The 26,521-nt window shown below is 40.1% G+C and overlaps 1 protein-coding gene, 2 long non-coding RNA genes and 1 pseudogene across 7 annotated transcripts; 1 reads left to right on the top strand and 3 right to left on the bottom strand.

Annotated features, from left to right (window-relative positions):
- Positions 1–964: 964 nt before the first annotated feature.
- LOC147839561 (E3 ubiquitin/ISG15 ligase TRIM25-like) lies at positions 965–1,992 on the top strand (annotated as a pseudogene).
- An 895-nt stretch (positions 1,993–2,887) lies between these two features.
- LOC147839560 (uncharacterized) lies at positions 2,888–10,049 on the bottom strand. 3 transcript variants are annotated; one of them, XM_087299032.1, is made up of 10 exons: positions 8,169–10,049; positions 7,810–8,083; positions 5,943–6,120; positions 5,744–5,836; positions 5,409–5,554; positions 5,089–5,211; positions 4,715–4,911; positions 4,408–4,638; positions 3,167–3,587; positions 2,888–3,068 (listed from the first exon to the last, which is right to left on the bottom strand). In XM_087299032.1, exons 1-9 carry the CDS (start codon positions 8,230–8,232, stop codon positions 3,172–3,174), a joined length of 1,722 nt encoding a protein of 573 aa, XP_087155158.1. In that variant the 5' UTR covers positions 8,233–10,049; the 3' UTR covers positions 2,888–3,068; positions 3,167–3,171. The 3 variants fall into 3 exon arrangements, with proteins under 3 accessions (XP_087155158.1, XP_087155159.1, XP_087155157.1); XM_087299033.1 differs by lacking the exon at positions 2,888–3,068 and having other exon boundaries at positions 3,075–3,587; positions 8,169–8,193; positions 9,856–9,912; XM_087299031.1 differs by lacking the exon at positions 2,888–3,068 and having other exon boundaries at positions 3,075–3,587.
- Positions 10,050–14,294: 4,245 nt separating this feature from the next.
- Positions 14,295–15,051, bottom strand: LOC147839559 (uncharacterized). Of its 2 annotated transcripts, none has more exons than XR_015519272.1 (2): positions 14,913–15,051; positions 14,295–14,578 (listed from the first exon to the last, which is right to left on the bottom strand). It is a non-coding gene; the product is annotated as an uncharacterized LOC147839559 (long non-coding RNA). The 2 variants fall into 2 exon arrangements; XR_015519273.1 differs by having other exon boundaries at positions 14,295–14,564.
- A 6,383-nt stretch (positions 15,052–21,434) lies between these two features.
- On the bottom strand, positions 21,435–22,191 carry LOC147839558 (uncharacterized). Of its 2 annotated transcripts, none has more exons than XR_015519274.1 (2): positions 22,053–22,191; positions 21,435–21,718 (listed from the first exon to the last, which is right to left on the bottom strand). It is a non-coding gene; the product is annotated as an uncharacterized LOC147839558 (long non-coding RNA). The 2 variants fall into 2 exon arrangements; XR_015519275.1 differs by having other exon boundaries at positions 21,435–21,704.
- Between the last annotated feature and the right edge of the window lie 4,330 nt (positions 22,192–26,521).

The raw sequence follows: 26,521 nt of genomic DNA, 5'->3' as shown, positions 1-26,521 counted from the left end.
ACATACTGTGAACATTCATCTGCTCTGTTAAACATCAGAGATAATAACACAGACAAAACCGCAGTCTAGCGCCCCCTGTTTTGTTCGAGACGGCTAAAGCAATTACACTTTTTAGCAGTTTCGAACACAGACCATTTTACCTTATGTACACTAGATGGCGCAATTTAATTAACATTTCCAGTGGTGGTCATTATCATTAGGAATATAACAGTACAGGCACACACACACACACACACACACACACACACAGACACACTTGAAGTCAGAATTATTAGCCCTCTGTTTATTTTTTTCCACAATTTATTAAAATATTGACAGACATACTGTGAAAATGTTCTTGCTCTGTAAAACATCATTTGTAAAATAGTAAAAAAATAAATAGATAAATAAAAAATAATTCTATATATATATTTTAATATATATACACACACACACACACACACACATAAATAAATTAAAATATATGTATTAAAATAATTTAAAATAAAATATATTTATTCTATATATATATATATATATATATATATATATATATATATATAAATATATATATATGTATCCTATTCCCACTTAAAGACAAAAACAATCCTTTTACTGAATTTGAAGGTATTCCAATCAGAGAATAAGTAACTTACTTTGATGTTAACATTTGTAAAGATCAGTCAAATAGGATACATTCTAATTTACAACCTCCTTTGATGAAAATGAAAATAAATTTGACACGTGGCTCATGAGAGATTTATCACTTAAAGGAAGGACTCGTTTGTCAAAAATCTATCACAATCGGTGTATCTTGCCAAAGTATTGGATGTACCAAAATCGGTTATTAAAAAAATCAATTTGATTCAGCAATGTTTCTTTTTGTTATTTTGTCACAAATGTTGTGCTAAAATGTGTAATATTGTAAGATGGTTATGCACTGGACTGGAAATGTTTGGGGAAAAAAAAAAAAAAGAGTGTGAGCTTTAAAATGGCAGAATTCAGTGTTTCTGTGGCACAGGATCAGTTCAGCTATGCGGTTAGTCTGGATCTACTAAATCACCCAGTCTCCTTTCCGTGTGGACACAGTTACTGTATGAGCTGCATCACAGACTGCTGGAATCAGAAGAGAGTCTACAGCTGCCCTCAGTTCAGACAGACCTTCAGGCCCAGACCCGCTTTAGCTAAAAACACCATGCTGGCCGAAGTGCTGGAGAAAGTGCAGAAGAGCAAACTACAAGCAGCCGGTCCTGCTCGGAATCCTGCTGCATCTGGAGATGTGGAGTGTGACGTCTGTACTGGAGCCAGAAACAGAGCCGTCGAGTCCTGTCTGGTGTGTCTGAACTGTTACTGTCACATCATGAAATTCACCCAGGAAATCAACACAAAGTGACAGAAGCCACTCATAAACTGCAGGAGGTGATCTGTCCTCAACATGAGAAACTCCTGAAGATCTTCTGCAGCACTGATCCCTGCTGTATATGTTATCCGTGTTTGCTGAATCAACGCAAAAACAATGACACCGTTTCAGCTGCTGCAGAGAGGACTGAACTACAGGGTCAGCTGTGGGAAACCCCTAGAGCAGTTTCCAGCAGAGACTCCAGGTGAGACAGAAGGAGCGGAGAGAGGCTGTGGAGTCTCACAAGCGCTCTGCACAGGCCGCAGTGGACCCCACCGAGAGGATCCTCACTCAGCTCATCTGCTGGATCGAGAGAAGCCGCTCGGAGCTCAGGCAGATGATCAGAGATGAAGAAAAGACTGCATTGAGTGGAGCTGAATAACAACTGGAGCGACTGGAGCAGGAGATCAATGATCAGAGCTGCAGCAAAGCAGGGCTTAAAATGATTAAATAAATAAATAAATAAATAAAAATAAATAAATAAATGAATGAATGAATGAATGAATGAATAAATAAATAAAATCCAATTGGTTCCTCCCAAACAGAATTGATATAGTTATGTTCAATATTCCGAAAACGGTTTTCTAGAAGAAAAAAAAAAAAAACAACAACAACAACAACAACGCAGGTCTCTTTCGAGGCCCTGTAATTGGAATGAGCTCCTAAACCCACGAACGAGGACCCATTGGAAGGCAAGTCTTGCCTCGTGTACAAACTCCAAAGAGTCAATAGCAGTGTTTGGTAAGCACTGTAAGATCCCCTCGGGGCACGGAGCATTTACTTTGAAAAAATTAAGAGTGTTTAAGGCAGGGCCGGCACAGTGCCCCATGCAATACCCCAGCTACACTAAAAAAAAAAAAGTTATGTCTGCGCAACTGTTGCAAACTATTTATTTGGGTTTAATTTAAACAAAAAATTAAATTTACTAATGTTTAACTTAATTTGTTTGTTTAAATTGAGGCCAAATAAATTATTTATTAGTATTATTTTTTTTTTTTACATTTTCATAGTGTTTTAACAAAAAAATTAGAAACATTATACTGAATTAAGTTAACTTGTTTCATGCATCCTTTAAAGACAAAATTCCTATTTTGCATCAATAAAAGTAAATACATTTTTGCCCGCAGGACGCTAACGGTAACAAAAATGATTGAAACATCTTGGTAGACTAGGGGTTTTAAAAATGTGGCAAAGCAATTGTGAAAAACTAACTAGGACGAAACTTGCTTTTACCACCTTACACTTGGCCAACCCTTTGTGTCACCTTGTTTGGCTGTGCTGAAAGCTGACGTTCAACAGTTGTGCACCAACAGGCAAAAATCAGGCCCAAGTTTTACTGCAAAACTACTTAAAAATTGTAAAAACCCTCCCCATTTTCTCCGGGCTTGGGACCGGCACTAAAACAACAAAGTGTCACTGCTAGTGGCTGGGTTAAAAAAAAGTTGTTTTTTTGTTATTTTTGTTATTTTTTATTTTTTTTGTTGTTGTTTTTTTTTTTTTTTTTTTTTAAACAGCAATATAAAACACTAACTAACTAACTAAATAAATGAATAAATAAATAAATAAATAAATAATTAAGTAATAAATAAATAAATAAATAAATAGAAAAAAAGGGGAAAAAAATCAGTGGAAGGACACAAAAAAAAAAAAAAAAAAAAAAAAGGTGGCTGGCTGGACCCTAGGCGACTTGCTGAAGATTTAAAGAGAGAAAAAAAAAAAAAACAGATTAGTAAGGGAAAAAAAAAAAAAAAGGAAAAAATTCGTATTTTAAAAGTGTCGGATGCTCACCGCGCCTAGTCGTCCAGCCAATCCAAGTCTTTGCCCTCTCCTCGGAAGGACCCCCGTCTAACGCCGTAGTCCAGCAGCAGCTCCTCCCCCATGGAGATGTCCCGAAGGGCGCGGAATAGAACACACTCCCGTGGCCCTTGTGGTAGCGTTAAACGCTTCACAAAGGGCCGCACGTTGTTGCGGTGCCGGGAGTGGTTCATGAGCCTTCCGAATGTTTCCATGCCCGGGTGACAGGGGCAGGGCCAGGACTGGGAATCCAGGCAAAGGCTCCTGTCACCATGCCCTTTAAAGAAATACATATAGGAGGAGCTGTCTCTGGGGAGGGCCTCCTGTCTCCTTAAGCCCTCCTCGTACGACAGCTCCTCCCCATGATAATCGCAAACGATTTCTCCTTTTTTAAAGGGCATGGTGGCGACGACACCTGCACAGAACAAAAAAAAAAAAAAACATGTCTTTGGTTAAGCAAATGACTAAACACAGGGTTTCTGCAGATATCATAATGTCAAATTGAAGACTTTTCAGGACCTTTTTAACACCATCGAGTGATAAATGCAAGACCTATATGTCTATATCAAAAACAGGCACACACAAAATTTGCGGTGAAAAAAAATGTATTCAAATGGAACCGTACTAAAGACGGATTATAGAGGGTCCATTATTCTACAATTCGCCACACTTTACTGTAGTAAAACTACACTGCCTTTCTTTTTATCAGTTCACCATTCTTAATACGAAAGTAGGCTGAAGCTTCTCTGGAGAGCAAAAACACGAAAGGAAGAGGAAACACAAGACACGAAATTTTTGAGTCTGCATCGTCCCGCGGAGCGAGAGCAGATCTTGTGGCGCCCACAGCAAACCTCCGCAAACACTGCGCGCACTGAGTCAGTAACAGAACGCTGATTGGCTGAGGCATGGTGACGTCATTTGTAGTTGTAATACCGCAAATTGCAATCGGACTAGCGAAACAAAGAACGAAAACAACACGGAAGCCTAACAACTACTAAATAAAAAAACTAATAAAATTGAAAAAAAAAAGAAGAAAACTATTTTAAATGAGCATTAGATGTAGCGTTACATGGAAAAACCGGTGACCGGTGCAAAAACATTCAAGACCTAGAGCAGCAAATTTTGCACTTTTCAAGACCAATTTTTAAATTTTAGACTTTTTAAGACCCCGGCGGAAACCCTGTAAACCAATCCCTCTCACCCCGTTCCCGTGAATAACGAGAGAAAGGTCTCACCTCTGCCTTTGTCCCCGAGGGTCTGGATTTCCAGTCCTTTCCAAGACTGCTGGACCACCAACGTGACCAGCTGCTGGTCACTGAGGACGGTGGACAGCGCCTTTGAGAGCTCCCACTCTGCCAGGACGCTGTCCACCGTCGGCACGTTGGTGGTCCATGCAGTCTCGGCCCTAATGGCACTCTGCACCCGGGCCAGGGAAGGCTTCCGGCCCTTCCGGTCGCTGCACTGCTCTGGGGGAGAAGGGGGATGTGTGAGTGTCACTACACGAAGACTGTGGTGCGACGCGGCGTAAAGGTGAGCACTTACCAACGAGATGGCGCGTCCGGATTTTGAGCTGCTCCCTCCTCCAGTGATGGTAGTAACCGCGGTCGGTGAACCCGACCGCGGCTGCCTCCGCCCTACTAGGGGGCTTCCCATTCAAGTTTACTGGAAACTTATCCTGAAAAGCCCCCCAATAACGAGGCGGAGGCAATGGAGGGGGTTGCAGCCCAGAGGTGGACGGCCTGGAAGAGAGATGTATAATATATATTATTTATATGTGTGTGTGTGTGTGTGTGTATGTTAATTTTTAAGTAAACTTTAGAACCGTTTTACCAATACATTTGTAACATTTGTCATGCCAATAACGCAATTATTGAACTATTGCTTTCTCTTTTCTCCAACCCCCCCTTGTACTGTACCTCTCCTCGCCAGGTGGAGCAGGCGGCTGAGGCAGTGCAGCTGGAGGAGAAGCTGAAGCTGGAGCCGGAGGAGAAGGCAAAGCAGCGGTGGTAGCGGGCGGTGCGGGCTGCCTCTTAACGTATCTGTTGAAATGTATAGAGCAAGATGTCAGTGATGGCTGGGGCCAGACAGAATATGCGGTCATTTTCTTTCTCGTATGTATGTATGTATGTATGTATGTATGTATGTATGTATATGTAATTCCTGAAAAGTGCATGGGTGGAAATGTACACACAAAATAACAGGCTAAAAAACATTAATAGCTGACAAGAACACTTGCTTTGCCTTCAGGCGCAGGATGTCCTGGCTGGGGTTAGTGAGGGGGAGTCCTGACGCTCCCAGGAAAAAGCATCCTTTATCCTCTGCCCCCGGAGCCTGAGCCTTAAGGTAGAGTGGCCGGATGTGCCTGTAATAGCAATCCAGCCACTGCGACAAAAGAGAGAGAGGTGCATAGGTTACACACGAGACATGTTACACTTTATAACATACGCACATTACATCAGTGTAATCATCGATTAAAGGTTCTACGTTGGCATTTGTCACCAGACGGATTTAGTCATTCGTTATGTTTTTTATTTTTTTTATGGTCATTATCTTTGGTTAGGATCAACTTGCCTCTTCCTCTTTTCGGCTCAGGCTCACGGTTTTCCTGGGAAGCGTCAGGATTACGGCCTCTCCCTCTGGCCGCCTCCCCAGCCACTCCCGCACCTGTGCGTGTGGAGGCCAAGAACAGATGTGATGCCTGTTACAGGGCTCAACAAGCAGACAAGTCAGTGTTTTGAACGCGACTCAACGGTGTTGGCGCTGGCCTTACCTTAAGCTCCATGACGCTTCCAGGACCCAGACGGTGTAGCCACATTAAAGTGGCAACGCAAAAGCTGCGAAAATCCGTCTGGGTCCTGGGAGGCAGCTCGCACCGCTGGCTGAGGCGACGGGAGACCTCAGCCATGTCCGCCTCCATAGTAGCCGGATATGGGCTATGGCTGCCGCTGCTAAAAAGAAGAAGAAGAAAAAACTTCAGTCATGGTTAAAAATGGATCAAAATGCCCACTGTTGATGATATTAGACTGTAGTTTTACTAGCTATTATAAAGAGATAGAGAGAGAGAGAGAGAGTCAGTGCACCAACACCTTCACCATCCACGCCCTGTGCCAGTGCACCCACACCTTCACCATCCACGCCCTGTGCCAGTGCACCCACACCTGCACCATCCACGCCCCCTGCCAGCAGAACATCAGCACCCACACCCGTCGACACCCTCAGTACCCACACCCTCATCAACAACAGCAGCAGCAGCAGCAGCATGATCTTGTATTACCACCACCACCAGCAGAGGAAACAGCTCGTACTCAGAGAAGCCCCCAGTGATGGGCGACAACACCAGACAAGAACAGGGAAAACTGAGCTATGCTGCAGCATTAAAACAGTCAGTGGACACTCACTTTATCTGCCCACGCTTGATGGAATAGTTGTGAGTAAAATAGTCAAAATTGCTTGTACTCTAGATAATCTTGTTAATATAAATGACTGTATGTGATATTTAGGTATTGTATATGGATTGGTTATATTCTAGAGGAATCTTAAAAATGTTTTGTTGACCAAATCAAACCGCTGACAATCTCACTGTGGAATATCCCGGGTGTTAACTCGTCCAGTCTTGGGTGTAAAGTTAACACCTTGGATTTAAAGAAAAGCATTTTAGACATAGACATCGTAATACTCCAGCAGACAATGTAGCTGTAGAAAACATAAATGACATATTTGATTATTTGGCAAAGGTGTCCAATATTAAAACTACTAAGAAAACCTTTGAACAAAAACAAGAGAATTAAAAAATGGTACGACTTGTATGATTGTAAAACTAAATATCAAGACAGCTAGCAAGTCAAAAACACAGGCAACCAGGGAATACAGATTTACGTCCTGGGTACAACGAGGAGCTTAAAAAATATACAAAAACCCAATCCGAAAAAAACAAAAAAACAAAGTAGACTACACCCAAAAACAGCTCAAAAGAGTTGAACAATCTGTTGACTCCAACAATTTCTGGGACAACTGGAACCTCCTTAATAAACAGAATATTTGATGTGCTTTTTCAATACTGTACTGAATGTCATGCCAATAAAATATCTTGATCTTGAGAGAGAGAGAGAGAGAGAGAGAGCATGAATTGACATCCAGAGTAGCTGCAAAATATGTATACACCCTACACACCATAAGAAATGGTTAATGTAAGTTCATGTATCTTATTTAACAAATTTAAACTTTTTATTATTATTATTATTCTTATTGTTGTTATATTTATCCAATGTATTGTCTGTTTTGTCATTATATCTTATCTGTATTATTATTTTTTTCAATGGTTTTAACATATTTCATATTTGAAGTGCTTTGGCAATACTGTACTGGCTATTTTTAATCATAAACGGATCGGTCGCTCGGAAACACCGTGGTCTTGAATTTGCAAACAGTCGGCAAGTGCCGCAGAACAGCCGAAGCCTTCAAACGCATGTTTTACTAGCATTTACATTACAGTGTTTACATTTAAGGACTTGACGAGGTGACGTTGACTGAACCAAAAAATAAAAAAATAAAGACTTTGAAAAAATATTGCCGTTCATGTGGTGTTTGTGATGCGTGTTATGGTTCACAGTTCACCCTCTGCAAGCATGCCTACATACCTGAGTTCGATGGGCTGCTCGGCGATGAGGAAGCCCTTGGCCCTGAAGTACTCGGCCAAGGAGCCGCAGGTGGGGTCCTCCTGGACAAGGCCCCGCACCTCCGCCAGGTTTACCACCCTCCCCTCCGTGACAAACCTGGCGCGCGACTCCAAGGCACGAGCCACCTCCTCCAGGACCAGGGCTTCCTCAGCGCCGGTCATGCAGACCTGCCTCAAGTGCCCTGAGAGGTCCTCCTGAACCGTCAGGCACTTGAGGCAGTGTACAGCGAGGGGATCTGGAGGAACAAAGAGGATCATGGGTTATTTGTCCGCACTGCATATTGTGATATAACTTTTAGGTCACGTCATGCATGCACTTACCGTCAGTTCTGTCCATCGTGGTTTTCTTGTGAGAGAAAAACAAGAGCAGGGGCAGCATCGTCATGTTAACAAAAAATTCTCATCAATGACAGGCTCGTTCAAACAAATGTATTCATTTTTTAAGAGATAGAGTCAAACTTTCTCGTTGCACCTTGCGTGCTTGTGTTTGCGTGTGCGCGCGCCCTATTAAAAACAGGTACACACTATACAGACGTGGAACTTTGCGAACGAATGCTTTTCTGAAATGACAGCATTAGGCAGAAGGTCCCAATGAGCCTCTAGAAAAGGCAGCTCTAACGTTACCTCAATTGCTTATACAAGCATTAGTGCGGTGTATGGCTCCGTGACATTGAGGTACGGTTGGTTTTGTAGTCACACATTTAATTAATTTGTTTATTTATTTTTTTCATTTAGCAGTCTCTATATCGTCTATTACCGTGTTACTTTGAATATTCGATGGGCAAATGAGCATGCAAATTTGACTCGAAAACAACATTAACACCGTTGTTGACTGCGAACATTGTTGTACTTTTGATAATCACTGGCTGCTTATATGACTTCCCCGTTTAAAAAGCTATACTTTTCTGACATTTTCCCATTAAGGAGAATGTCCGACCATCCGAACGTCAAACCAACTTTACCTCTATCCCAGTGACAACGTGCCACTGAACTGAATAGATGGGGGACTACGAGGAGGTTGCAAATACAGAGGTGACGTTGGTTTTAAGTGGGGATATTCAGGCTCTCTCCCTAAAGACGCAAGGGCATAAATTATTATTTGCAAAAAGGGAGATCCTATTAGCAGCAAAATGACTGTCACAGTACATTGAGGTAAAGTTGGTTTCATATTCACACGTTCGTTCAGTGACAGCTCCATACATAGTTTACCGTGGTACTTTGAACACGGGGTCTGAAACCACATGCAAGTATGACTTTAAAACAACATTAGCACTATTTAATGGACTGTCAACGAGGCTGCACTTTGCCTGCTGATGGGATTTTACTCTTTGGAAATTCCAATCAATACTTTTCTGAGGTTATATTATAAAGGAGAAAGACAGAATGTGGGAATACAAAACCAACTGTAATTACCCCAATTCAAAGTAAATCGTTCTCCACAGTGCTGATGTTGTTTACAAGTGAAAATTGCATGCTAATTAAGGTCGAATATTCAAAGTAACACGGTAAACGGTAGAGATCCTGCCAGGTTAAATGCACGAACGTGCGATCATACTAACCAACCCTACGCATCATGTTGCAAATCAGATTTCTTAGAAAACCGGAGGAAATCCGATCGAGGTAAAGGTGCTTTCATATTTACGCCTCCGTCCGTGACAACTTTTTGTATGGGTCTGAAATGGAGTAAATTCATTGACTGTAACGTTACTGTAACGTAAATATGATTTCTCCACTTAGACTTTATGAAAGAATCCAGCCTGAAATCATATTTAAAACGGTCAAGGTCCGAACGTGCGAATATAAAAACCAACTTGACCTCAGTGGAAAGGTGCCCGTTTTTTTCCCTAATTAACTAAATCGGCGACAGACAGAGAAACAAACGACCAAACTGCGTTTTCGTCGACATGTTACAAAGTTTGTGAGCTACGCGGGCGATCTGTTTTACCAAAAAAGTTTGGAAATAATCTCATTTTATCAATTTAAAGGTCAAAAGAAGTGTTTTTCTTACCGAAATATTCTCGCTTCAGTTCGACACGGTGGGCGGAGTCAATGGATTTGATTGACAGCCTCAACGAGATTTACTAACAAGCTTTTTTTTTTTTTTTCGATGTTTTTGCCTAATCTATATTTGTAAAACAGGCCGCCGTAAAAGGTAAACGACAGCATTTATTAATTCATTAAAAAAAAAGTAAAATAAAAAAAGCACACACACACACACACACACATTAAAATAAAAGTCATGCACGTCGCTGGTTAAAGGTCAGGTCAAATTTAGGTCAAGTACGAAACCAGCGTTATTTGTATAAATCTATCTCTATCTATCAAGAATAATCTATCACTTTTCTTGTCATTTAATCTTTTAGACTGGTTAATAACAAGAAAAGTGATAAGATTCTTCTACGATAATGGTTTTGTAATCATCACGGATAAAACAAGATCTTTACCTGTAGCTGTATTTGTGTTATGTGAGTATCTCTGTTTAATTTTATCACATTTTGTTGTACTTTTTTTTCCCTCTGTTGTTTCTTTTTTTCTCCATTTATATTTATTAATTTATTTGTAATTTTATTACCATTATTATTCATACTTTGTACTTATTTCTACGTTCTACTTTTTTCTACTTGCCCTCTGATCTTCTGTTTATTTTTGTTAGATAAGTTCCAAATTTTTATTTATTTTTTCTTTGTTTCTGAATAATCTGAGGTATATGCACAAACATATTATTGTAAAGCATCCTGTACAATATATTAATTGAAATGAGAGACATGTGAGGGATGTACTCAACTATATCTACTCACAGTTGTTATTTTTGCTTTCAATGTTACTCGCTAGTACCAAACCATTACAGTGAGTATTAAAAATCCCAGTAAAAGGTCTAACATTGTTTGTAAATAAAATTGAGAGACCAATTCTACATTTTTTATGTGCATTATATATATATATATATATATATATATATATATATATATATATATATATATATATATATATATATATATATGTAAATACACACACACACATGTATATATATATATATGTATATATATCTTTTTTATAATATTTTTTTAATATTTTTTTTTCAAAGCTACTTTTATTCTTCTCCAAGAATTTCTCCAGAAGAAAAAAATATCAGACACACTGTGACAGTATCAGACAGATATTAATTTGCTCTTTTAAACATCATATCTGATTAAAACACAGAGGTAAATGCAAATTAGCGCCCTCTATGCTGTTCGAAGCTGCTATGGTACTGCACTTTTTAGCCATTTCGAACACATGCCATATCCCCTTTTGTACACTAGAGGGGGCAATTTAATCAACATTTCCAGTTGGGGTTATTATCAGGGATATGTAACTGCACAGATATGATTCAATAAAGGACACTTACTGCATGGATGGATGGATGAACAGACTATATATATTTACATAATTATAATTTATATAATTAATATTAATAATTTATAATTGAATGTATATAATTTATATATATATATATATATATATATATATATATATATATATATATATATATATATATATATATATACATATATACATATATACATATATATATATATATATATATATATATATATATATATATATATATATATATAAATACACACACACACATGTATATATATATGTATATATATCTTTTTTATAATATTTTTTTAATATTTTTTTTTCAAAGCTACTTTTATTCTTGCCAAAATAAAACAAACAAGACTTTCTCCAGAAGAAAAAAATATCAGACACACTGTGACAGTATCAGACAGATATTAATTTGCTCTTTTAAACATCATATCTGATTAAAACACAGAGGTAAATGCAAATTAGCGCCCTCTATGCTGTTCGAAGCTGCTATGGTACTGCACTTTTTAGCCATTTCGAACACATGCCATATCCCCTTTTGTACACTAGAGGGGGCAATTTAATCAACATTTCCAGTTGGGGTTATTATCAGGGATATGTAACTGCACAGATATGATTCAATAAAGGACACTTACTGCATGGATGGATGGATGAACAGACTATATATATTTACATAATTATAATTTATATAATTTATATTTATAATTTATAATTAAATATATATAATTTCAGATAAAATCAAGCCAATTTGAATGGGGATTTCAAACGATAGCAACATCCTACAGCTTCATGCCATACCTTGATGGAAAGCTCAGAGAAAGAGCTAAACGACGGTGTATATAACTTAATTTTTGCATGAGCACAACCAAAGGTATGAATTTTTTTTAATACAGTTTACTAACCGGGCCTCTGCCAATGACTGAAAACTGGCTCGATTTGAACAGGGATTGTAAGAGACAGGAACAACACAGAGCTTGATCCAATACATCCCAGGAAAGCTTGGAAAAATTGTGATACAATGGGGTTAATTTGGTCACTGTAGCATTAAGACTCTTAAAGTTATGAGCAAAACACTACTCGCATAAAAAAGCCCTTTCCATGAATGAACTTGAAAAGCAGGTCAAAGGTCAGGAACAAGACACAGCTCAAAGCTTTACATTTCTGGAAAGAAGAGGAAATTTGCAGTTCGTTGATGTGAGTAGATTGACTGGGGCACCAAAAATGGCAAAGCTATGAGTTTTTTTAATTAATTTGGGCCCAAAAATTGGCTCCATGACAGATAGACAGACAGACAGACAGATAGATAGATAGATAGATAGATAGATAGATAGATAGATAGATAGATAGATAGATAGATAGATAGATAGATAGATAGATAGATAGATAGATAGATAGATAGATAGATAGATAGATAGATAGATAGATAGATATACAGACAGACAGACAGACATACAGACAGACAGACAGACAGATAGATAGATAGATAGATAGATAGATAGATAGATAGATAGATAGATAGATAGATAGATAGATAGATAGATAGATAGATAGATAGATAGATAGATAGATAGATAGATATACAGACACACAGACAGACAGACAGATAGATAGATAGATAGATAGATAGATAGATAGATAGATAGATAGATAGATAGATAGATAGATAGATAGATAGATAGATAGATAGATGATAGATAGATAGATAGATAGATAGATAGATAGATAGATAGATAGATAGATAGATAGATAGATAGATAGATAGATAGATGATAGATAGATAGATAGATAGATAGATAGATAGATAGATAGATAGATAGATAGATAGATAGATAGATGATAGATAGATAGATAGATAGATAGATAGATAGATAGATAGATAGATAGATAGATAGATAGATGATAGATAGATGATAGATAGATAGATAGATAGATAGATAGATAGATAGATAGATAGATAGATAGATAGATAGATAGATAGATAGATAGATAGATAGATAGATAGATAGATAGATAGATAGATAGATATACAGACACACAGACAGACAGACAGATAGATAGATAGATAGATAGATAGATAGATAGATAGATAGATAGATAGATAGATAGATAGATAGATAGATAGATAGATAGATAGATAGATAGATAGATAGATAGATAGATATACAGACACACAGACAGACAGACAGACAGATAGACAGATAGACAGATAGATAGATAGATAGATAGATAGATAGATAGATGGACAGACGGATAAATAACGAATCAAATGACACCTCATTTATGCAAATTGGACCTACCGTTCAAAAGATACAGCCCTTTTAGTCTGGACCAATCAGATCCAATATGCTAATGAGGGTGAAACATAATGAGGGTGAAACTCGTATTGACACCTATACCTAACCCTAACCCTAATCCGGGATGAACCCTAATTTTCGATTACGACAACCCAACACCAACACTCACCCCAACCCCATAGACGGTAACCCTGACGCGACCACTAACCCTATTCCCATAAACCAAAACGCAACCCCAACACTCACCCCAACCCTACGGCCAGGAACCCTACGGTCAGTAACCCTACGGTCAGTAACCCTAACATTAAAATTAAAATTCATTTTTATGCAGCTCTGAACATTAAAATTAAAATTCATTTTTATGCAGCCCTGAACTACGTGAATCATACCTAAAAACACAGCGACTCAGGGGACTACGCGACTAACCCTAAGTTTCAAAAATTAAAATGCAACCCCAACCCCTACACTCACCCTAACCCTAAAGTCAGTAACCCTGACACTAAAACCCCTCTTAATACGACCTGAAATCACAGGAACCATACCCCAAACACGGGGGACGGCGCGACAAACCCTAACTCGAATCTTAACACAAAAGTAAATATACGAAGGGACACAAAAAAGCACACACACGCACACATAAAACAATAAAAACACAAATAAAAGACACACACCTAATTTTAAACAAATAAACAAATTAAATAAACAAAGTAATCAAAAAAGTAAAAAAAAAAAAAAAAAAAAAAAAAAAAAAAAAAAAAAAAAAAAAAAAAACAAAAAATAAAACAATTATTTATTTATTCACAAAAAATACATAAAACAGCATGATATTCAACAATGAGAAACAGGAGTGGAGGAGGGTCTGGACGAAGGAGGAAGTCGAAATGGAATCCGAAGCGGTCAGTTGAAATGTAGGACAATGCACAACCAAGGCCGGACACAGTCTGGCCTTTGGATTTTTCGTTCCCCTAACCAAGCTCGTGCCACGTCTCTGAACTTTGGGTCCGATGAGATGAAATCCCGAAATCCGACTCTCCACCACGACACAGTCCTGTAAATACACAACTAATAACATAATTTTAATGCTTAATACAGTCCCCATCACATAAAACCTAATTAAAAGTAAGCCCAGACTATATCTACACACTCATACATACATACAAGATCCTCTCAACACAGATATAAATCCCCCACAGAGAGTGGAGTGAATAATGATACAAAAAAGGAAAACTCGATACAAACTTAGAGAATATTTGATACATAATAGCTCCCCTCCTCTCTCATCACTCTAACATTAGTTACAAAGACTCAAAGGACGATTTGTAAACAAAGGGGCACACTTATCCACAACTTTACATGATTCTCAGACTAACATCCAAAACAAACACACAATACTTACCTAACATCCTATCCCAACACCTCTGGATCAACAGGGGAATTCACAGGGCTGCATACCAGTTAATTCAATCACTCCAGCTCGAAAAACAAAGCAGAGAGACGGAGTTTGCCGAGATGATGACGTCACCGGAGCCACGAACAAAACAGGAAGTAAATCGCGGAAGCACCGCGACGATGACGTCACACACCCTCGCGTTTAAAACTACTTCAAACACAGCCAATTCATTTCTAACATTTATCCAAAGCAGGATCAAAGGAATCCATACAAACACAACTTAAAAACCAGGATTATCTGACAATTAATAACATTACTAACATTATTTGAGGCTTAAGACGATTCAACACACTGATTTATCTTACAGAAATAATCCAACTCATTTAATAAGAGGATTAAAAATGAGGAATACAATTTATCTCGAATAACACAGCCTGTCATAACATTTTAGACCCAAAATGACTCAGCAAAATAACAAACACTCCATAAGGACACCAACAATTACTCCTTACACACTTATAAAAATAATAAACCCACGCAGATATGACTTAAATAGTTACTTATAAAACAACTTGAACAAACACACTTGAAGTAACATCCAAACCACATAGGAAGTCAAATAAATAAGTTTGATAATAAATACTCATAACAAATAATTTTTCTAACAAAACAAACGCTTAATTATTTCAACAGGATGATTAAATATATTAAAAGCAAAAAATACACATTAAAATACGATTAAAACACCATTTGAACAAACCAGCTCACACACTGATCATAGCCACTCCCCCACTCCCCCCTCCCCTCTCCCTCACAGCAGGACTATAAATAGGGAGGGAACACTCACCAGCTCACCATTTGTGAAGCTGCTCTCTTTGGACACTCACAGACACTGATCTTCTATACAAATCCGACGTTCTTGCACACAGCCTGAGGAAGAAATATACACTTCGAAACGTAGCTACGCATTGAACGTCGATTTTTAGGAATTCCTTATAGATTTAGAAAATAGAATTAGGAAAAAATATTTAGAAAAAAATAGAAAACTACAAAGCTTTCAAAAAACAAAAAAAGATGTACAGATACTTTAATGAATACAGAGCCAGACTAACTCCAAGAGAACGAGTTAGGATCTGGGATTATCCCACTAACACAGCACACCAATATATTTCTAGGAACAATGCAGTACAACAAAGTACTCGAAATCAAAGTCACGAGCAACGGAGTGAGAACACCAACCGCTTGCGGTGGGACGTTCACGCCGGCCCGCACCGTGTTCATGACAATGATTTCCACCCAACAGTCCGTTTCCGGACTACTAGAGATACTAGATGGATAAACGATGGGGCCCAAGACGAGCACCATCGTTTCAACAATTTCACATATCAGTACAGACAATACAACAACACCCAACCTAGACAAGACACCAGACCACGTGCACTGATCACACGTGAAGACGACGACACATGGAGATACACAAGAAGTGACACACATCACTACAAAAACGCAGAATTCCCATACAGAGAAAGACAATTTATAAATTCCCAATACAAAAGACAAGAAAATAGAGTAGAATTAGACAACGATACGTGGAGATACAGAAATAATAACACGCACTCTAAAAACACAAACTTCCCACAGAGACAAAGACAATTCAGAAACGTTCAATACGACACACAGGGGGTTCCCTACAACAGAAACGCCCAACCGCCTCGCCCGGTCTTCACGAGACGCGAAACTCCACATAACATAAACAGACAAAGAACGACTTACTATCACGATGACACTCCACGCACAGACGGTCCCCTTCAACGCAAACATTACTCCAGGGACGGTAACGGGACAGAATATACACCAAGGTGGCGTAACGAACAAAACAACAAGAGAGAACGGCCACAAAAGGGACCGCGAACAAGACCCCAGAGATATTTTACACAACCGAGCGATCCTACCCCATCTGCATATACGCCCGCAACACCGAAGCTCAAAAACACGATTAAACTGGTTTACGATCTCCTTCGCTTGGAACACCAATTAAAAAACATTGACGTACAAAAAGAAAGCGACACACCCATCACATTTAAAAGACTGCAAACACACCTGATCACCACGATTAAACCATTACTACCCAACGAAAGAGTAAACGAGAGATTGACGGGCAACGCACGCAATTGGATGTACACGACACAACTTATCCTACGAGAACATTACCAGCTCCTCATCCAACAGAAGAAGCGTGAGCTCATAGCGCACACCGACAGAGCGGATTGGCCACACGCACTCGACATAGCGACCAGATGGGCCAACAAAAACCTACAAAATAAAATACAACCCACAACATTCGAAAAAATAGAAACATTCCTTACCGAAACTAACGAACGCAACACATCGAGAGACACCGAAAACGGAGATCCACCAGCCCCAAACACAAATCAAACGCACGCACGAACACACAAACGTAAAGATGATCCGCCAGCGACAAGGGCAAAATCAGGGGCACAACACGTACATGTACAGACTTCGCCAGCCGCCCCTCCTCCCAGCAGGGGCGACTGGTCTTTCGACGAAGAATTCCCACCACTCGCACCCCCAGCAGGCATTACGCCTACAATCATACACACAACAAAACCACTACCACAAAGAACAGCACGCAGACTTAACACTGACCTCTTGGTGGACATCGAAACACCACAAAACAAACAGACCGCCGAACAAAAAGCCCCCACCGAACAGCCAAAAACAACCCACGAACAACTTAGCACACACACAACTGTCGAGAAGAACAAAACGAACGAAAAGGAAGACACAACTGGGCAGTCTAGACACACCTCAGACACGACGGCGACTACAAGACCTCCCACTACACATGTAGACAGAGCCACCTCCCCCAGTTTATACTCGGAGGACTCAACGGATGACGACTACGCCACATATACAGTCAACGCAGCACATAGAACATCCCCTACATTGGAGACCGAAAACGAACAGAGAGACAGTACACGAACCGAAGAAACCGAAAATACCACACACGACACTGAGAACACATCGACAGCGCTCGCCACACCAAGAAAGGACACACACACACTCGTGACCCCCTCCACACCAAAATCGGTGGGCAGACCTTACAAACACATCAAGACAGACAAAAAACACATAGACTGGAGCCTCAACCTAAAAAAGAGATGTGTGATAATCGGCGACTCTAACGTAGCAAGGATCCCGTCTTTTGATATAGTAGAGCTCCAGGTGGATAGCTTCCCGGGAGCCAAATTCCAACACGCCGGTTATTTGGTGGAAAAAGCAACGATCGCAATGGAACCCGAAGTACTGATGCTCTCATTCGGTATCAATAATCGTACACAAAGGTGCATCTCAACCACAGAAAAGGAAATACTCAGAACATACAAAACAGCACGCGCTCGCTTACCACACACGGAGATCATCGTACCACTCATTAACTTTAGCCAAACACTACCAGAAGAAGAAAAAGCACATCTCACGGCCATGAACAAATACATCAGGGACAATCTTCATCATGTATCAGCATTACCATCCAGGGATTTCAGGGTAGAGAACGACATGATCCACTGGACCGCCGGTACGGCCCGAGCACTTTTAGAACACTGGATGTATTTTTTAGACTTGGAAGGCCAAATATCCCAACAGGGGACTCAGACAAACGCATAGTCAATTTATCGACGGTAATACTAACCCAAGATCAAACGGAAACATTACGGAAAGGCCTTTCGTTCATTCCCTCAACTAAAAGAACCACACAAAAGATCGAATTATTACATAGCTTACAGACTTATCACAGACGAATAAAATTAGAAGTATACTTTGAGGGCAAAAAAAGACAAAAACAGAAACTACCATTCACGCACAACTCCGATTGGACTCCAGCACTATCCAGTTTACCCCCGCAAATCAACTCATTGATCAAAGCAGACTATTACGCGTACAAACATCTCGATTGGGGCCGGTCAGAAGAAGAAAATCTCACAAAGAATGAAAGAATAGCTATTAAAAACCTACACGGCAATCACCAGTTGGTAATCAAACCTGCGGACAAAGGAAACGCGGTCGTACTCATGGACAAAACGGACTATTTATGGGAGGGGCATCGACAACTTAACAAACAAGAACACTATAGCCCCTTGAACGAACCCATATACCCCCAAACGAGACTAGAAATCAAAGAAATACTTGAAGAAATGTGCGAAAAAAAGATTATCAGCGGGGACCAAAAAACTTATTTAATGGGATCGGGCACTCCCAGGCCAAGGAGATTTTATCTACTGCCCAAAATTCACAAAGACCCGAAAGACTGGAGTAGGCCACATAAGATACCACCAGGCCGTCCAATAGTATCGGACTGTGATAGCGAATCATACTATACAGCCGAATATATAGAATATTTCTTAAACCCCATCTCACAGCGACACGCCAGTTATTTACGAGACACATACGATTTCATACAAAAGACCAAAAATCTAACAATCCCCACGGACGCCCTCCTTTTTACTATCGACATAGACAGTCTCTACACAAACATCGAAACACAGGCCGGAATATCGGCTGTGCAAGATTGCTTCAAGCGTTTTCCGGACCCCAAAAGACCCGATGAGTATATAATCAAACTATTAGAAATCAATCTCACCAAAAACGACTTTGAATTTAACTCGAAATTCTATCTGCAAACAAAGGGCACCGCCATGGGCAAAAAATTCGCACCCTCTTACGCAAACATATTCATGGCAGCTTGGGAGCACTCCGCACTTACTAATTTTCCCTTAAAACCATTCGCATATTACAGATTCCTAGACGATATTTGGGGAGTATGGACATACGGCCGAGAGGAATTTCAAAGATTCACAACACACTTGAACAATCATCAAAGTTCCATCACAATCAAGTTTGAGATCAACGACCAACAAGTGAACTTCTTGGACGTAGTCACATACAAAGGACCAAAATTTGAGAAACAAAACCAATTGGACTACAAAGTTTACTTCAAACCCACAGACACACACTCGCTACTACACAAGTCTAGCTTTCACCCTAAGCACACATTTCGGGGAGTAATCAAGTCACAAATCCTTAGATTTTACAGAATATCTTCTCAAGAGACAGACTTTAAAATGGCAGTTAAAACCCTCTTTAAGGCACTTAAAAAACGGGGATACGGACGCACATACCTTCGGAAAATTTTCAAAACATTTCAACAATCTATCGCAAACCCAACAACAACAACAAACACACGCAACAAAATAATCCCCCTCGTCACATTTTACTCACAACAGAGTAAACAACTTAATAGAGCAACAAAAGAAAACTTCAACAAATTCATCGAACCCACACGTTTTATACAGAAACACAGACCAATCGCGGCCTTTAAGAGAAACAAAAACTTACTAGACACACTGGTCAGTAGCAAAACCAGCCAACAACCAAAACCGACAAGAGCGGAAGCGCACAAACACTACACGGTGAGACGGTGGGTCCAGAACAAAACAAACAAAAACATTTACGAAACACAACGCAACACATCGGCGGGGGTATGCAACTGCATCTACTTAATTTATTGTACGAAATGCCACAAACAATACGTTGGACAAACTAAGAATCAACTCTCATTACGAACATATCAACACACATACAACATACGTAACAAAATCGAAAAACGCAAATTATTAGTTAAGCATTTTGTAATGCATGGACTCTCAGCCCTCAGGGTTACCGCCTTACAGTCAAGCCCCTTTTGGTCATTACGGGAGAGGTTAAGGTTTGAAAGAATATGGATCAAGCGATTGGACACGGTGTATCCAAGGGGCCTAAATGAAAACTAAAAACAAACAGCAAAACCTAAAACACGGAGAGCTCCGGGATGAACCCTAATTTTCGATTACGACAACCCAACACCAACACTCACCCCAACCCCATAGACGGTAACCCTGACGCGACCACTAACCCTATTCCCATAAACCAAAACGCAACCCCAACACTCACCCCAACCCTACGGCCAGGAACCCTACGGTCAGTAACCCTACGGTCAGTAACCCTAACATTAAAATTAAAATTCATTTTTATGCAGCTCTGAACATTAAAATTAAAATTCATTTTTATGCAGCCCTGAACTACGTGAATCATACCTAAAAACACAGCGACTCAGGGGACTACGCGACTAACCCTAAGTTTCAAAAATTAAAATGCAACCCCAACCCCTACACTCACCCTAACCCTAAAGTCAGTAACCCTGACACTAAAACCCCTCTTAATACGACCTGAAATCACAGGAACCATACCCCAAACACGGGGGACGGCGCGACAAACCCTAACTCGAATCTTAACACAAAAGTAAATATACGAAGGGACACAAAAAAGCACACACACGCACACATAAAACAATAAAAACACAAATAAAAGACACACACCTAATTTTAAACAAATAAACAAATTAAATAAACAAAGTAATCAAAAAAGTAAAAAAAAAAAAAAAAAAAAAAAAAAAAAAAAAAAAAAAAAAAATAAAACAATTATTTATTTATTCACAAAAAATACATAAAACAGCATGATATTCAACAATGAGAAACAGGAGTGGAGGAGGGTCTGGACGAAGGAGGAAGTCGAAATGGAATCCGAAGCGGTCAGTTGAAATGTAGGACAATGCACAACCAAGGCCGGACACAGTCTGGCCTTTGGATTTTTCGTTCCCCTAACCAAGCTCGTGCCACGTCTCTGAACTTTGGGTCCGATGAGATGAAATCCCGAAATCCGACTCTCCACCACGACACAGTCCTGTAAATACACAACTAATAACATAATTTTAATGCTTAATACAGTCCCCATCACATAAAACCTAATTAAAAGTAAGCCCAGACTATATCTACACACTCATACATACATACAAGATCCTCTCAACACAGATATAAATCCCCCACAGAGAGTGGAGTGAATAATGATACAAAAAAGGAAAACTCGATACAAACTTAGAGAATATTTGATACATAATAGCTCCCCTCCTCTCTCATCACTCTAACATTAGTTACAAAGACTCAAAGGACGATTTGTAAACAAAGGGGCACACTTATCCACAACTTTACATGATTCTCAGACTAACATCCAAAACAAACACACAATACTTACCTAACATCCTATCCCAACACCTCTGGATCAACAGGGGAATTCACAGGGCTGCATACCAGTTAATTCAATCACTCCAGCTCGAAAAACAAAGCAGAGAGACGGAGTTTGCCGAGATGATGACGTCACCGGAGCCACGAACAAAACAGGAAGTAAATCGCGGAAGCACCGCGACGATGACGTCACACACCCTCGCGTTTAAAACTACTTCAAACACAGCCAATTCATTTCTAACATTTATCCAAAGCAGGATCAAAGGAATCCATACAAACACAACTTAAAAACCAGGATTATCTGACAATTAATAACATTACTAACATTATTTGAGGCTTAAGACGATTCAACACACTGATTTATCTTACAGAAATAATCCAACTCATTTAATAAGAGGATTAAAAATGAGGAATACAATTTATCTCGAATAACACAGCCTGTCATAACATTTTAGACCCAAAATGACTCAGCAAAATAACAAACACTCCATAAGGACACCAACAATTACTCCTTACACACTTATAAAAATAATAAACCCACGCAGATATGACTTAAATAGTTACTTATAAAACAACTTGAACAAACACACTTGAAGTAACATCCAAACCACATAGGAAGTCAAATAAATAAGTTTGATAATAAATACTCATAACAAATAATTTTTCTAACAAAACAAACGCTTAATTATTTCAACAGGATGATTAAATATATTAAAAGCAAAAAATACACATTAAAATACGATTAAAACACCATTTGAACAAACCAGCTCACACACTGATCATAGCCACTCCCCCACTCCCCCCTCCCCTCTCCCTCACAGCAGGACTATAAATAGGGAGGGAACACTCACCAGCTCACCATTTGTGAAGCTGCTCTCTTTGGACACTCACAGACACTGATCTTCTATACAAATCCGACGTTCTTGCACACAGCCTGAGGAAGAAATATACACTTCGAAACGTAGCTACGCATTGAACGTCGATTTTTAGGAATTCCTTATAGATTTAGAAAATAGAATTAGGAAAAAATATTTAGAAAAAAATAGAAAACTACAAAGCTTTCAAAAAACAAAAAAAGATGTACAGATACTTTAATGAATACAGAGCCAGACTAACTCCAAGAGAACGAGTTAGGATCTGGGATTATCCCACTAACACAGCACACCAATATATTTCTAGGAACAATGCAGTACAACAAAGTACTCGAAATCAAAGTCACGAGCAACGGAGTGAGAACACCAACCGCTTGCGGTGGGACGTTCACGCCGGCCCGCACCGTGTTCATGACAATGATTTCCACCCAACAGTCCGTTTCCGGACTACTAGAGATACTAGATGGATAAACGATGGGGCCCAAGACGAGCACCATCGTTTCAACAATTTCACATATCAGTACAGACAATACAACAACACCCAACCTAGACAAGACACCAGACCACGTGCACTGATCACACGTGAAGACGACGACACATGGAGATACACAAGAAGTGACACACATCACTACAAAAACGCAGAATTCCCATACAGAGAAAGACAATTTATAAATTCCCAATACAAAAGACAAGAAAATAGAGTAGAATTAGACAACGATACGTGGAGATACAGAAATAATAACACGCACTCTAAAAACACAAACTTCCCACAGAGACAAAGACAATTCAGAAACGTTCAATACGACACACAGGGGGTTCCCTACAACAGAAACGCCCAACCGCCTCGCCCGGTCTTCACGAGACGCGAAACTCCACATAACATAAACAGACAAAGAACGACTTACTATCACGATGACACTCCACGCACAGACGGTCCCCTTCAACGCAAACATTACTCCAGGGACGGTAACGGGACAGAATATACACCAAGGTGGCGTAACGAACAAAACAACAAGAGAGAACGGCCACAAAAGGGACCGCGAACAAGACCCCAGAGATATTTTACACAACCGAGCGATCCTACCCCATCTGCATATACGCCCGCAACACCGAAGCTCAAAAACACGATTAAACTGGTTTACGATCTCCTTCGCTTGGAACACCAATTAAAAAACATTGACGTACAAAAAGAAAGCGACACACCCATCACATTTAAAAGACTGCAAACACACCTGATCACCACGATTAAACCATTACTACCCAACGAAAGAGTAAACGAGAGATTGACGGGCAACGCACGCAATTGGATGTACACGACACAACTTATCCTACGAGAACATTACCAGCTCCTCATCCAACAGAAGAAGCGTGAGCTCATAGCGCACACCGACAGAGCGGATTGGCCACACGCACTCGACATAGCGACCAGATGGGCCAACAAAAACCTACAAAATAAAATACAACCCACAACATTCGAAAAAATAGAAACATTCCTTACCGAAACTAACGAACGCAACACATCGAGAGACACCGAAAACGGAGATCCACCAGCCCCAAACACAAATCAAACGCACGCACGAACACACAAACGTAAAGATGATCCGCCAGCGACAAGGGCAAAATCAGGGGCACAACACGTACATGTACAGACTTCGCCAGCCGCCCCTCCTCCCAGCAGGGGCGACTGGTCTTTCGACGAAGAATTCCCACCACTCGCACCCCCAGCAGGCATTACGCCTACAATCATACACACAACAAAACCACTACCACAAAGAACAGCACGCAGACTTAACACTGACCTCTTGGTGGACATCGAAACACCACAAAACAAACAGACCGCCGAACAAAAAGCCCCCACCGAACAGCCAAAAACAACCCACGAACAACTTAGCACACACACAACTGTCGAGAAGAACAAAACGAACGAAAAGGAAGACACAACTGGGCAGTCTAGACACACCTCAGACACGACGGCGACTACAAGACCTCCCACTACACATGTAGACAGAGCCACCTCCCCCAGTTTATACTCGGAGGACTCAACGGATGACGACTACGCCACATATACAGTCAACGCAGCACATAGAACATCCCCTACATTGGAGACCGAAAACGAACAGAGAGACAGTACACGAACCGAAGAAACCGAAAATACCACACACGACACTGAGAACACATCGACAGCGCTCGCCACACCAAGAAAGGACACACACACACTCGTGACCCCCTCCACACCAAAATCGGTGGGCAGACCTTACAAACACATCAAGACAGACAAAAAACACATAGACTGGAGCCTCAACCTAAAAAAGAGATGTGTGATAATCGGCGACTCTAACGTAGCAAGGATCCCGTCTTTTGATATAGTAGAGCTCCAGGTGGATAGCTTCCCGGGAGCCAAATTCCAACACGCCGGTTATTTGGTGGAAAAAGCAACGATCGCAATGGAACCCGAAGTACTGATGCTCTCATTCGGTATCAATAATCGTACACAAAGGTGCATCTCAACCACAGAAAAGGAAATACTCAGAACATACAAAACAGCACGCGCTCGCTTACCACACACGGAGATCATCGTACCACTCATTAACTTTAGCCAAACACTACCAGAAGAAGAAAAAGCACATCTCACGGCCATGAACAAATACATCAGGGACAATCTTCATCATGTATCAGCATTACCATCCAGGGATTTCAGGGTAGAGAACGACATGATCCACTGGACCGCCGGTACGGCCCGAGCACTTTTAGAACACTGGATGTATTTTTTAGACTTGGAAGGCCAAATATCCCAACAGGGGACTCAGACAAACGCATAGTCAATTTATCGACGGTAATACTAACCCAAGATCAAACGGAAACATTACGGAAAGGCCTTTCGTTCATTCCCTCAACTAAAAGAACCACACAAAAGATCGAATTATTACATAGCTTACAGACTTATCACAGACGAATAAAATTAGAAGTATACTTTGAGGGCAAAAAAAGACAAAAACAGAAACTACCATTCACGCACAACTCCGATTGGACTCCAGCACTATCCAGTTTACCCCCGCAAATCAACTCATTGATCAAAGCAGACTATTACGCGTACAAACATCTCGATTGGGGCCGGTCAGAAGAAGAAAATCTCACAAAGAATGAAAGAATAGCTATTAAAAACCTACACGGCAATCACCAGTTGGTAATCAAACCTGCGGACAAAGGAAACGCGGTCGTACTCATGGACAAAACGGACTATTTATGGGAGGGGCATCGACAACTTAACAAACAAGAACACTATAGCCCCTTGAACGAACCCATATACCCCCAAACGAGACTAGAAATCAAAGAAATACTTGAAGAAATGTGCGAAAAAAAGATTATCAGCGGGGACCAAAAAACTTATTTAATGGGATCGGGCACTCCCAGGCCAAGGAGATTTTATCTACTGCCCAAAATTCACAAAGACCCGAAAGACTGGAGTAGGCCACATAAGATACCACCAGGCCGTCCAATAGTATCGGACTGTGATAGCGAATCATACTATACAGCCGAATATATAGAATATTTCTTAAACCCCATCTCACAGCGACACGCCAGTTATTTACGAGACACATACGATTTC

This window comes from Danio rerio, chromosome 20, assembly GCF_052040795.2.
Source record: "Danio rerio strain M-AB ecotype USA chromosome 20, GRCz13ab, whole genome shotgun sequence".
Lineage (NCBI taxonomy): Eukaryota > Metazoa > Chordata > Actinopteri > Cypriniformes > Danionidae > Danio > Danio rerio.
The sequence above is the reverse complement of the archived record's forward strand: the minus strand, read 5'-3'. Positions and strand labels throughout refer to the sequence as shown.

Coding starts and splice junctions, on each gene's coding strand:
- LOC147839560 (XM_087299032.1), bottom strand. CDS start 8,232: ATGACGATGCTGCCCCTGCTCTTGTTTTTCTCTCACAAGAAAACCACG. Junction 8,084..8,168: donor CACGATGGACAGAACTGACG/GTAAGTGCATGC, acceptor TTGTTCCTCCAG/ATCCCCTCGCTGTACACTGC. Junction 4,912..5,088: donor GCTCCACCTGGCGAGGAGAG/GTACAGTACAAG, acceptor TCTCTCTTCCAG/GCCGTCCACCTCTGGGCTGC.